Source organism: Ailuropoda melanoleuca, chromosome 12 (genome assembly GCF_002007445.2).
Source record: "Ailuropoda melanoleuca isolate Jingjing chromosome 12, ASM200744v2, whole genome shotgun sequence".
NCBI lineage: Eukaryota > Metazoa > Chordata > Mammalia > Carnivora > Ursidae > Ailuropoda > Ailuropoda melanoleuca.
The window spans coordinates 63,680,061-63,693,841 of record NC_048229.1 but is presented as its reverse complement, the minus strand read 5'-3'; the positions used below and the strand labels follow the sequence as shown (position 1 = coordinate 63,693,841).

Genomic DNA, 13,781 nt, shown 5'->3' with positions numbered 1-13,781 from the left:
GTATCTATTTCTTTTGGGGCAGGGAAGGAGTATGACTTGTGGAAGGCCCCTTTTATGCAGGTGCTGGCTCTACACCCCCTGGCCTTGCCCATGGTTTCAAGCTGACACCTGCTCCTATCTCAGTATAGGGTCTGGATCCTCCTGTGAGGACAGGCTCCACTTGGTATCAGCCTCTGGTGTCACCAACTACCTGCGGAGCCTTTTTCTCCTGCCCTCCTTTCCTTGGCTTCCATGCTGAGCAGACTCCCAGGGTACCCTTGACCCCTTTTGCCTGGAGCTGCCAGAGGCATAGCCCTAGGGTTGTGTAGATCCTGTTTCCTGGTCCCAGGGTTCTGAGCGTTTGGGGTAGCAGCCATGTGACTACTATGATGGGCATTCTCTGATGCCACCCCTCTGCATCTGCTGAGTGAAAAGTTCTCTTTTGTTTTCCCATTATTCATTGTTGAGCTGCTCCAGACACTGGGTCCTATCAGATTTTTTAAAGATATTTGAGGTTTGGGGAGAAACATTTTTCTAATGCATTTCCAGGGAGGGATGGCTCTGAGTGAGTGACCATCCTTGAGAAGTAGCCCTGCCAGGAGGTCTCCCAGGACACATGTGTTCTCTCCAGAGCAACCTCAGGCTCAATAAGCACCCTGGCCAAGCTAGCCTCGTACCTTCCCTCCATAGCCAGTCTCACGAGTGACATTTTGAGAGCTACCAGGCATGGTTGCTGAGCTCTGTGAAGTGCTCTGAAGGCCAGGTGGCCTCCCTAGGAAACTGGGGACAAGCAAGAGTGGAGCAGGCCTGTGACTGCCATTGGTGGGCTGTTAGTTAGGAGAGATGGGTGGTCCACCCCTGATTCCTCCCTTGGGGATAAAGGAAACAGGAAGTCTCAAGTGCCCAGGATTGATCATGAAGCTGGTGTTAGAAATAGAGAGGGAAGGGAAACTCGAGGGTGAGTACTTCCTGTGGGCTGCTGTTCCATAGTCGTTCTCCTTTAATCTTCTCATCAACCTGGAAAGAATTCAGTTGAGAGAACTCAGAGGGCCAGGTGACAGAACTGGGATTCAAACCCAAGTCTGCCTAGTCCCAAAGCCCAACGGTGACTGGGACCCATTTGTTGGGGAGAGATGGCTGGCTTGGTGGTATGGAGGCCACGGCTTAGGCTAGCTTTGTGAGGTATGGGCTGGACTCTGTATGCTGGTCAGTCATGGCCCAGGGCCCGAAGCTAATGTGCAAACACAGTACCAGCCCCCTTCCCAGGTTCTGTGGTAACGTGGTGATGATGCAGAAATCTTTGTACTTGGCAGTGGGAGTCCCCTCCATTCCTAGCTCCCTGGGACTGAGACCCCTGACATGTCCTGGCAGATGGAAGTTGGATGAGGTAGGCTCCTGGAGCAATCATGCTGGAGTCCCTGGCACCCACATGGGAGTCTCCTTCCTCCAGGGCACTATAACCAGGGATGGCGTCTGGGAGTGCCAAGATGATGAACCATTTCCTTTCCTCAGCCACCCCCACACTTCTGTGATGGAGACTTCCCCTCTGAGTGATAATGGAAGGGGGAGTGGGTGGTACCAGAGCATCTGAAGTGGGCACCCTAGGGCCTCCCGGCCCGAATGAGGCTTGGCTTCCCCTTGCATCATTGGCATCCGATAGGTGTCTGACGTGGCAGGCTTTTCTGTGTGGGTGCCAGGCTGGCTTCCCATTTCTTCTCTCTGGGAGTGACGAGGCTTATTCTCTTTGGAGAGGGGAGAATGGTTAGTTGGGTGGCATTTCTGTCAGAGTGTTGTCCCTGCTCTGCAGTCCCAGCCATCCTCTGACTCGGAACCACCTGGACCTGACTTCGTACAGAGCCTGACCCAAGCAGCTGTGCCCCCTTGTTTCCTTTCCTCTCAGACAGCTGACTTCAGCCCTATGGTAAGGGTGACAGCTCTCCTTCCTGGGCATATCATTCCAGCCTTGCACGAGGCACACCCAGAGAGGGTGATTGTTCCTGCTACCAACTTAGAAAGTGCTGACTTTGGCTGCATGGGTTCTGTTTGCAGTTCTCTTCTGAAGCAGAGGGTGGTGGGGCTAGAGGGGAGGCTTTCCCAGGCAGAGGTGCGGTAGTCACCATAGCTGCTGGACCCTCTTAATGGGAAAGGGGACTTAGAACCATGGATTCTTCCAGAACTGGCAGAGATATTTATATCAGCTGCCTTGTTTCGTGGAAGAGGAAACAGACTCAGAGACGGTGAATTATTTAGCCAGGTGTAGAGCCAGGTCCACAGCCTATCTGCAGGCCTCTTTCCAGGGCCCAGAAGTGGCTTCACCATTAATCTGTATAAGTGGGGACAAGATGCAGGAAGACAGCTCTAATTTCTTTTCTTAAAAAGAAAAATGGCAGCAACAAAACTCACAATCAAGACCAGGATTGTCCATCGGCAGTGTGTTACAAAGTGGTCTGACCATTGGCAATCTTGTACTTCAGGCTTCTTGCCAGCCCTTGACCACGTTTCCCTTTTTACTTCAACAGACATTTCTTGGGGCTCCTGCATGGCTCAGTCATTAAGTGTCTGCCTTCAGCTCAGGTCATGATTCCAGGGCCCGGGGATCGAGCCCCGCATCGGGCTCCCTGCTCGGTGGGAAGCCTGCTTCTCCCTCTCCCACTACCCCTGCTTGTGTTCCCTCTCTTGCTGTGTCTGTGTCAAATAAATAAAATCTTAAAACAAAACAAAACAAAAACAGACATTTCTTGAACACCTACTGTGGACCAGGTGTTATTCAAGGTGAACAAAAAGATGCTTACATGTGGCTCCTTTAGCCAGAGAACTTTGGTTGCTTCAAGGGAGAGAAACCCATCTCTAACCAGCTTGGTCAACCAGAGCTCAGGCAGGGTAAAGAGAAGAGTAAGGTCTCATGGACTCAAATGCTGACACTTTCTTTCTCTGCCGCTTGCACCTGCTTTGTGCTTATTAGCTTTAGTCTGTCAAGCTGGCCTTCAACACAAGATTGGAACAATGGCAGCACAGAGCTTTGAGACCCACTCTCCTCCCAGCATCCTTGTAGAAAAATTTCGGGAAGATCTATTATTGATCTAAGGTGGTAGGAGGCTTTGTGCCCAGTTCCTTCTTAAAGTTGATGGAATTCAGCCAGATATGAGTAGGAAGTAGTATTGGTCAGGTCAGCTAAGCCTGGCGTCCAAAAACCTTGTAGGGGTTACCTCAAGTTTTTTTTAATGGAGCCCAGGCTTTGAGGAACTTAAGTGTTCTATTTTCAGAGCATCTTGCTTTTTCCTGCGATTGGATTGGGGGCCACCTCAAGGAGGAAGTAGTAGCTTCACCCTTATGGGTACCTGCTTGGTGCTCACCTGAGTGCACCTCAAAGGAAAGGAGAACTGAGCTTCTGAGAGTGTTATCTACAAGACCATGAACTTTCCTGTAGCCTCTCAGTGCCTCAGTTTCCTCAATCTTCAGATGGGGCTTGTCGTACCTGCTGATTATTTTGGAGACTCAGTGTTTCTTATAAGTAAACCTTAGGGCTATTTGACAGCACTGTCCACTTGCTCCCCCCTCCCTTGGTAGAGAAGGGAACCAAGATCCAAGGAGGCAAGTGACTGCCCAGGGCCTGCCATCTTGAAAGGACAAGGCTGTATCCAGGAGCAGACTGCAGAAGCCTTCAGGCCACACTTCTGCCCTGGCACCCAGGGCTACAGTGTCTGTTCCTAACAGAGGCCACAATGCTCCGTAGGACCCTAGCTTGAGACTAACAACGGACTCTCCACAGAATGTGCAACTGCAGTTAGGCTGTGGCCTTACGGTTTTTCTTCTCAAGAACAGCAGTGGTAGTACCAGCTCCTCTCTGCTGTACAGCCTCTCAAGGCCTGGGGAGAAGATTCAGTGTGGGTGGGGTAACTTAATCCATTTAGAGTAACTTTGTGCCCTTTAACATCTCCTCATCTATTTTGGGCTTCTAGTGCCTTTCTCTGTGTTTGTTCTGCCCTTTCTAGTCTTTGACTGGCCTGAATTTTTCTCCCAAAGAAAAAACAGAAAAGCCATTGTATCAGGGCAACACAGTAGGAAAATCCTCCAGTGACTTCATTTTAAATTTTCTGTCTACACCACTGTTTGTTTAGTGAGTGTTCCCCATCACAGCCTTGAGCATCTGGGATGAGCCACAGTCTTTCACTGGCCTTGTATAGCCACCCACCTGCTCAAACTTAACCTGTCTGAAAGGCCTGCTTCTTCTCTTAGTAGGTGGTACCACCATCCCCCCATGTGTCCAGGACCGAAACCTGGGAGGCATCCTTGTGTGCTCTCAAACCAGCAGCATGCACATCCAGTGAGTCCTGTTGACTCTGCTCCGAGTCTTTGTAAGTCTCTCTTGAGTCTTTGTAAGTCTCTCTCGGCTCCAGCCCCACTGGCCGTCTTTTCCCTTTTCTCAGATATGCTGAGCTCATTCCCTTTACCCCCAAAGTTCTTTTTCTGATTTTCTCATTAAGCACATCTCTGCTTAGGGTTCACGCCTTGGTGGGGACTAACTTGACTCCTCTATCCCCATCTCCACTCCCGTTTCTAGCTCATCACCTGGCTTTGTATCCTTCAGAGCACATTTTATCTACCCAGGTGTTTTCTTGTTTGCTTTTTGGTTTACTTGTATATTATGTTTTCTCAGCTGCTTGCACACCTCCCACCACCCCCAGTTTATCAGCCCCATGGAGTAGGCAGGACTTTGTTAACTAATTGGCTAACTAAGTGGATTGGTTGCTTGTCCTTTCCAGAGGATGGGAAGGTAGCACGGTGGCCCAAAACCAAGCCACTGCCACAGCCACTGTTACTAAACAAAGTGTTTAACATTTCCATTTTTCACCCCAAGCTAGCTTTCACATACATACATACGCACCTTCTATACACATACAGGCTCTTAATTGTGTTTGGAAAAAAAATGTTGGTTATAAAATGATAGATAGCTTCAATTGAAGATACATTATAGCTCTGTGTTTTTCTTGCGAAAGCTTTTTAACTTCATAGCGCTCTGATGAGCAGGAGACAAGGAGCTGAGATGTTATTTTCTGCACTGATCATTCCAGATCTCAGCAGGGTGGCGTTCTTTTCGGAGGCTCTAGGGGGAAAAATCTGTTTCCTTGCCTTTTCTGGCTTCTGGTGTCCACCTGCATTTCTTAACTTGTGTCCCCATGTCTCCATCTTCAAAGCCAGCAGTGTAGCATCTAACAATCTCTGCTTTCACATCGGCTTTTCTGAGTAGACCCTCTTGCAAGGACCCTTGTGATTGCATTGTCTCCCCATCCAGATAATCCAGGACAATCCAGTCTCCCATTTTAAGAGCCTTAATCACTTCTGCAAAATCTTTTTTACCATGTAAGATAGTGTATTCGCAGCTTGTGGGATTTGAACATGGAAATCTTTGGAAAGCCTTATTCAGTATACCACAAGGACTATGAATTTTCTTCCTTTGGGTAAATCTGTATAATTGTTAAATCATTTGGGAATTGAAAACAAAAACAGGAAAACTTACCTATTTTCCAGACAACTTGAGGTGATGGTGATTCTTGAATTGATTCTAAGTGAATACTTTTTTTTTAATTGAGCTCTTCAGTTTTTTAAAATTTAAAATCCATATTTATAGCTTTTTGGTAGTTTTGTCAAAATAATTACATAGTTTATTTTTGAAGAAAAGCATTCGAAATACTTAAATTTTCTATTTTAGGCCTTTGGAAATGTAAGCCTCTGTTGTTTTGGTGATAGTTATTGAACTCCCATACATGGAGACAAAAATATCTCCCAAAGACGCTTGAGTCATTGGCTTAACCATTAAGGAAATAGTTCTGGGTGATTTCACTACTTTTGATAAATCAAATGACCACATTGAAAAAAAAAAAGATATATTTACTTATTTTAGAGAGAGAGTGCATGGAAGGGAGGGGCAAGGGGGAGGGAGAGAATCCCAAGCAGACTCCCTGCTGATAGTGGAGGCCAACTTGGGGCTTGATCTCGTGGCCCTGAGATCATGACTCCAGCTGAAACCAGAAATCAAGAGTCAGATGCTCAGCCAACTGAGCCACCCAGGCGCCTCCAAATGGCCACATTTTTATTAGAATTTCTAGAGTACCTACTGCTTCAGTCTGAGAAAGCTAAAACAAAGAAAATCTTCTAGTTCAAGTTTTCTACCTTCTAGACAGTAAAATCTGCATACAAAATCTGCCCTGCAGGGTCATCCTTGTGTGAGAGAAAAATGGATTAGGACTGGTCATTGCACATGAACACACAGACGTGTGTGTGTGTGTGTACACATATGTGTACCACCTCTCAGATTCCTGACTTGCTGGCCTGGAGGAACTGGTGATGAGATCATATGGCCCCTGCCCCAAGGAGGTCCTGTCTTGGCCAGAGAGGATAGACAGGGGCATTCCCAGGGACAGTGACTGGTGACTTGAAAGGGTCAGTAGGAATCAGAATTGATCAGGGATGTGAGCGGTATGCTGGGAGGGACCAAATAATGTTATGGAAAACTTCAGGGGGCAAGAGTTAGGGTTGGATCATGATGCGCTGGCACAAAGGGAGGACCCAGTGGGCATCAACAGCTGTGGGCATAGGTCCGAGAGGGCCCATAGGACAGCAGGCTGCTCTCCCTAAGGATTCTTTGGGGAGGGCTAGAATGGGCAGTGGCTTTCCTCTGTTCCCCCAACAACCACATGGCCTCAGGAGGTGGTGAGTGGTGGGCTTGGCTTTAGGGAAAGCTTTACTGCTCACACAGCATTGAGGAGAGTCACACCTTTGTCCCTGGCATCCCACGTCCCTGGAGCAGAAGTTTGGGTTTCTAGCATCTGTAAGGTACTATAGCAGAACAGCCTGTCCTGGGGGATTCCATGCTGAGAACTTAGGCCCGTGGCCCAACGTAAAGTGCTCCTGTGTTTTTGTCTGGATCATATGTATGTTCTTCATATGCAAAAAGTGTGACTTCCTGGTTAGGAACCCTTTTCCAGTGGGCACTGGGTGGAAATGTGTGTTCTGGACCGCTGGCCGTGGCTGCCTGGTGAGGTGGGAAGGTGGGGACACCCTGGAGAGCAGAGACGGGCAGCCGCAGCCTCCAGGCAAGAGACATCCGTGCCTGTGTCTTCTTCTAGGGCTGAGGCCTGGGCCTGGGCCTTCCCCCATTTCTGGCCTGGAGGCCCCCTGACTCACTGTAAGTCAGAGATCCAAGGTCCACTACTCCCTAAAACCAGTGCATGTAACCACTCTATTCTGGTGATGGGTCAGGGGCTTGGGGACGGTTTTATTGCCCAGGTGCTTACCACCCCAAATGAGACAGGACCCATGACAGGAAAGATGTGGGTTTTGGAATCTGAAGGTTTGGGTGCAAATCCCAGCTCAGCCATTTCTCAGCTTTGTGGGCTGGTGAGCAAGGCCCCCAGTCTCTTGATGAGGTGGAAGTGGCAGTACGTGTTGTGCCAAATACGCAGGGTTATTGCGGCGTTCTCCTCACCGGTTGCCACAGTGTGGTCAGTTACTGTGTTGCTTATGGGAAGCGCCCATGGTCCATCTGAAGGATCCAGGGAGGACTGCTGTGACTGGTGTGACATGTGGTTGTGGATCCTGAGGCAGGGGAAGCTGGTGGGCAGGCCTGAGGCCACCAAGCACAATCTGAGCCAGACCTGGAGGGATGATTGTCACTCTGGTCGTCACTGCCGTTCAGCTGGACCCCCTTCATTTGTGGGGTTCTGTAGACCAGAGGAGCAGCTGCTGCTGCAACTACTGCTGCGGAGCCATAGGGCCTCCTGTGTGGAGGCCTGAGGAGAAGCATTGCCTATGGTAGCCTCATCAGCCTACCTCCCGGGGCAGGAATGGGCTTCGCTGTGCCCCAGAAGAGCCCTTCCCTGAGGTCAAATGATCTGTGTACTCACCAGCAGTGGAAAAGGCCCCTCCCACTTCTGGGCCTGAGGGGGTTAGAAGTTGGGTGGATGCTCAGAGTAGCACCTCATCTCCTGAGCCAGGCAGTCCCAGTGTCTCTGGAGAACAGGAAGGGTGGGAACAGAGCCTGGCTCCAGGCCTTGGGCCTTCTAAAGCCAGCCCTGGGCAGTTCTCAAGATAGTTTCCTTGTGATGTGGTAGAAAGCTATTGGGTGAGGAGCAGCAGGTCTCTGGGTCCTATACTCAGTAGTGAGAGCCATTCACCTTTGACCTGTTCCCCACTATGGGTTCCAGGGAGGCTTTGTTTAACCAGAGGGTTCCTGGCTGAAAAGACATGAAAGCTCAGGGTCCACAAGTCTTGGGATGTCTAATGTGATTAGGAGGGGGCAACTTGCCCTTGAGCCCAGCAGTCCAAATGCAGGGCGGAGTTTGGGCATCAGGGTCTGGTCAATTCCACCTCTCCAGTCATGCCCTCTGTCTCCCTTGCCAACCACTGTCCTTGTCATCCATCTGCCCTCACCCCCATACCTCTGCTTACAGCCTGCCCACACCCCCCTGCCCTTGCCCTACCCGCTCCCTTCCCCACCACACACATATAGACACACACTGAAAATGTTTAAGCCCTACCTTCTTTTCTCAGCTACTCAGATCCTCAGTCACTCTGCCTTTCTGGAGAGAGCTTCCCTCCCAGGGTAGAACTTTTACCCATGCCACTTGGGAAGGGAGGGGTGTGTTTAAGCATGTTCATATGGGCATGCTGCTCAGACCCCAAGGAGGCAGCAGAGGCTGGGAAAGTTATTTGAAGGGGCTGCTTTGGGGAATAGACCTGTTTGCCAGCCTGTCCTGGCTTGCCATGGCCCTGTGGGCTCTACTCCTATTCCTTAGCCAAGCAGGCAGGCAGGCCCCTCTGCAGTTCACACCCTCTGGTCCCATCTGTGCTCATGTCTTTACCTTCCCAGAATGACCTTTTTCACTCTTTTCCCTTTATAAAACTGTGGTATACTTCAGAGGTCATTTTTGCTCTCACTAGTTCTATTCAGCATTGTATTGGAGGCCCTAGTCAGTGCAGTAAGGCAGGAAAAAGAAATAGAAGACATGCAGAGTAGATAGGAAGAATGCAACTGTCTTTATTTTCAGACAATATATTTAAAAATCCCAAAGAATCTTCATAAATACTACCAGAACTAATTGTTGAGTTTAACAAGGTTGCAGGACACCAGGTGAATATATAAAAAGTCAAATATATGTGTGTGTATATGTTTAATAGCTTTATCGAGATAAGATTTACATGCCATAAAAACCACTCATCTAAAGTATACAAATCAGTGGTTTTTAGCATGTTCACAATTGTGCAACCATCATCTTAATCTAATTTTAGAACATTTTGTCACTCCAAAAGAAACCTTGATCCTACACCCCACCCCAAAATCCAAGAAACAATTGGAAATTAAAATTTTTAAATAACACTTAGAATAGCATGAAAAGTAAAGTAGAGATAAATTTGTCAAAACATTGTTGAGAGAAATTAAAGACCTAAACAAAAGGAGAGATTTGCCACGTTCAGAAATTGAAGTAAATAATCAGTATTATTAAGCTATCTGTTCTCTCCAAATTAATCTATAGATTCAAACCAATCCCAAACAAAATCCCAGCAGGCCTTCGAAAAATACTGTTAAGAAAATGAAAAGACATACCACAACCTGGGAGAAAATATTTATAAAACACATAAAAGGATTGTATTCAAATTATGTCTAGAATCCTTACAGCTTAATAAGATACACAACCCAATTTTTAAAACTGGTTAAAGCGGCTCCTAGGTGGCTCAGTCGGTTAAGCGTCTGCCTTCAGCTCAGGCTGTGATCCTGGGGTCCTGGGATTGAGCCCTGCTGCTGGTTCCCTGCTCAGCAGGGAGTCTGCTTCTGCTTCTCCTTCTGCCCCTCCCCACCTCTGTTTTTTCATAAATAAATAAAATCTTTTTTACAAACCTGGTTTAAAAAAAAAAACCTGGTTAAAGATTTGGATAGTTCAATAATTTTCTAATAAATTGATGGTTCAGTATATGAAAAGATGCTCAAAAGATCCTTGGTCATTGGGGAAATGCAAATTAAAGCTGCAATGACATTAAAACTACTGATACCTACTAAAATGGCTGACAGAAAAAGAAAAAAAACCCAAATGTCTGACCATACCAAATGTTGGTGAGAAAGTGGACCTTATACATTGCTGTGAGAATGCAAATAGTACAGCCACTTTGGAAAACAGTTTGGCAGTTTGTTATCAAGTTAAACATATACTTATCTTATGAGCCAGCAATACCACCTCTAAATATTTACCCAAGAGAAATGAAAACATACGTCCACGCAAAGGCCTGCATGCAAATATTTATTGGCTTTATTCACAATAGCCAAAAATTGAAACAACTCAAATGTCATTGCTAGTGAATGTATATAAACTCTGGCATATCCATATAATGGAGTACTACGTCAGCAATAAAAAGAAACAAAATACTGGTACACCTGAACAATGTGGATGGATCTCAAATGTGTGAAAGAATTCAGACACAAGACCCTCTATATTCTGTGATTTCATTTATATAACATCCTGGAAAAGGTGAAACCTTAGGAACAAATCAGATTATGTTGCCAGGGACTGGGGGTGGGTGGAGTGGGGCTGACCTCAAAAGAGGCATGAGGGAACTTATTGGAACAGTGGAAATTTCTATATCTTGATCATGGTGGTAACATTTGTTAAAACTTGTTGAACTGTCAATTAAAAGGGAGAATCTTATTACATGTAAATTATACTTCAATTAAAGAACATGTTTAAAAACCCCTCAAAGGTCAGTTTAAGCCCCCTTTCCTTCATGATGCTTTCCCTAACCACTTCCTTGTCGCACGCATGGCCTTCTCGTAGGTCCCTTCCAGGTCACTCATGGTTTTGGTTCTTGTTAACCACAGCTTGGGCCCCTTGATTGCTTCAGCTACTCAGGTGTGGCGATCTGCTGGCCTCATTGCTCCTTTGGCATAGCCAGACCCTGTCCACAGCCAGCTGACTGACGTGGTAGCAGGCTGGGGAGAGGGGGCTCAGACCCAGACAGTGACTCTGGCTGTCTCAAGTACCTCCACTCACCTGTGCTCTTCTTTTCCTCCACAGGTTGGGATAAACATTCCTATGGTTATCATGGTGATGATGGGCACTCATTCTGTTCCTCTGGAACTGGCCAGCCCTACGGTCCCACGTTCACCACAGGAGACGTGATTGGCTGCTGTGTCAACCTCATCAACAGCACCTGCTTCTACACCAAGAATGGCCACAGCCTTGGTGGGTGCCTAGGGGACCTTAGAGGGTGTGCCCCGTGGAGCCAGTTTGATTGGTGAGAGGCCCACAGGCATGCTTGAAAGCCAAAGCAGTGTCACTGATCCTCTGCCGAGCTCTGGGGAACTTCAGCCATTTCCAGGCATTGGAGTCCTGCAAAGGGAAGGGAAGGTAGCAGAGATGGTTCCTTTGTTAATCCATCCATTTAACAGCATTTATCAAACCCCAGGTCAGTGCTGAGAAAAGAGCAACGTCATGGTCATGGCCCTGGCCTGTGTGACACTTGTTGGAGCAGGATTTGGCGTTGGTGAGAAGTACATATCTGCCAGTGTGGCCTGGGCCCTGACTTTGGCTGGCCCTTCCAAATGCAAGATGCTAGTTGCTGTGGAGCAACAGGAGGTCTGCTGTAGTATAGGAGGTAAACAGACAGGCTGGAGTCAGATGGGGCCAGGTCTTCTCACTGGTTAACAGATAGCAACCTGGACAGAGTTCTATTTAAAAAGGTCCTTTGAGGGGTGCCTGGGTGGCGCAGTCGTTAAGCGTCTGCCTTCAGCTCAGGGCGTGATCCCAGCGTTCTGGGATCGAGCCCCACATCAGGCTTCTCTGCTAGGAGCCTGCTTCTTCCTCTCCCACTCCCCCCGCTTGTGTTCCCTCTCTTGCTGGCTGCCTCTTTCTGTCAAATAAATACATAAAATCTTTAAAAAAAAAAAAAAAAGGTCCTTTGATGTAACTGCAAAGGAGAGACTGGCGTAAGGGCCTGGGGAAGAGGCAGATAGCCTGGGGCGAGGCTGTAGTGATTGGTACAGGGCTTGGGGAACAAGCCTGACAAAGGCCAGGGTGGCCCACCAGGGTTTTATGACACATGGAGTGCATTAGCAAGAATGGAGGATGGGAAAGTGGCTGGATAGTGGTGCTGTTAACCAGGATCAGGAATCCGGGAGGAGCAGCAGTCAGTGGAGGGTGATGGGGGCCCTGAAGGATCTCTTGGAGGAGCAACCCTGTACATGTGGAGAGATTTAGGATAAGAGCCTGGGAGATAAGGAGACGTTGGCTATTGTGATGCCTTGCCCTACTGGGGCTGACTGTTACTTGGCTCTTGAGTGAGAGGAGCCCTTGGTCAAAATGGCTCTGAAGTAGTGCATAACTGCTGGGCCTGACTGTTTGGGTTTGCAGAGGTCTCTGATCTGGTAGAACCCTAGCAGCTAGGCTGGCCACAGGCCTTTCCAGAAAAGGGAATTGGACATTTTACTTAGAACCTAACTTCTAGGAGGCCTGCATCCCCTGGCTTGAGGGGCAGTAAGAAGGTGGTTGTCATTCCCCACAGAGGTGACTTCTTTGTGGGTTCGCCATGAAATGAGCCTGGGCTGAACTAGGGTACATGAGTGGAAATCGGGTTTGCTGGTGGCTGGGGCTGAGAGGCCAGGAGTCAGCATTCCTGAACAGGACAGTCAGCTGCCATAGCCCACAGCGGGCAGCCAAGAGCATGGCATAAACACTGTGGAGGTGACTCAGGTGCACATCCGGAGAAATCCTCCTTTAAAATCCGTAGCCACCCAGCTGTAGTTGCTGGCATCCAGCTGGTGAGCTGGCAGCTAGGGGCAAGGTCTCAAGATGGCTTCTTGCACCCCACTTTGCTCTCTGACTCCAGCTATTTCCTGGCTCTTTTTCTGCTGTCAGAGTCCCAGGGGCCTCTGTTGTGGGTTCTCTCTCTTCACCCACGCCCTCCTTCACCTGTCCCAGTCTCAGTCCTTCCCCTCTGCTTGGGATACCTGCCCTCATCACATCCCTGCATGTTGTCCACATTTACCTGGAGCACAGCACCTGCCATGGGATGAAGTTTGAGGCATACCCTGCTGTCCTCTCTGCACCTTCATCTCCCTCATCTGGGCCCTGTGGGCATGCCAAGCCCCTGAGCTCTTTGTCAGTCAGGTCTCTAGGTCCATAAGGAGCTCTCAGCCGCCTTAATGTCAGCCCAAACCTTCACATTGTTTTTAAACTCATCTTCCCTATTTCATATATTTTATAGACCTCATGCAAGACCTCACTCATTTAGGAGGATATCGCTTCTTTTTCCAGCCTGTCAGGATCTTTTGTGATCTTGCTTGTTCTTTCTCAATATTTAATAGCCTTGTCAGCACTGTATTAACCTAAAATTTGATAAACATGTTTATGTATGTTTTCACCAAGGTCTTGATAAAAAATATTGGAAGAGGACAAGGCTTAGATCTGAGTCCTTCAGAATATAGCTATTTCAGAATCACTTTGTTATGTTAGTTTGATACTTGTTTTTCTGTCTTCTCCACAAGGATATTACTGAGACCTTACTGAAAAATGTATATGGCCTGTCCCCTGCATTTTCTAGATCACAAAATTTAATGGAGAGGCAATGAACTTGGATTGATAGACTACTTGGTGAATCTTCTAATGACTCTGTTTCCTTTCCACAAGCCAGCTCATCAATAATGTGCTTCAGAATCTCACCTGGGATCGGTCACTGCTCAGACCCCAAACCCTAACCCTCTCCCCTTTAGAGAAGCAGAATGATGTTTCCTACCTCTGACCCCCCCCGCCCCCCCC

At 48.0% G+C, this 13,781-nt stretch overlaps 1 protein-coding gene across 1 annotated transcript in view; it reads left to right on the top strand.

The window, feature by feature from the left end:
- Nucleotides 1-13,781, top strand: part of RANBP10 (RAN binding protein 10) — a 66,135-nt gene that overhangs the window by 36,724 nt on the left and 15,630 nt on the right. Inside the window, exon 4 of the mRNA XM_002918424.4 lies at nt 11,043-11,210. Within this exon, the coding sequence (XP_002918470.1) occupies nt 11,043-11,210 (168 nt within the window). The remainder of the gene's footprint in view (nt 1-11,042; nt 11,211-13,781) is intronic.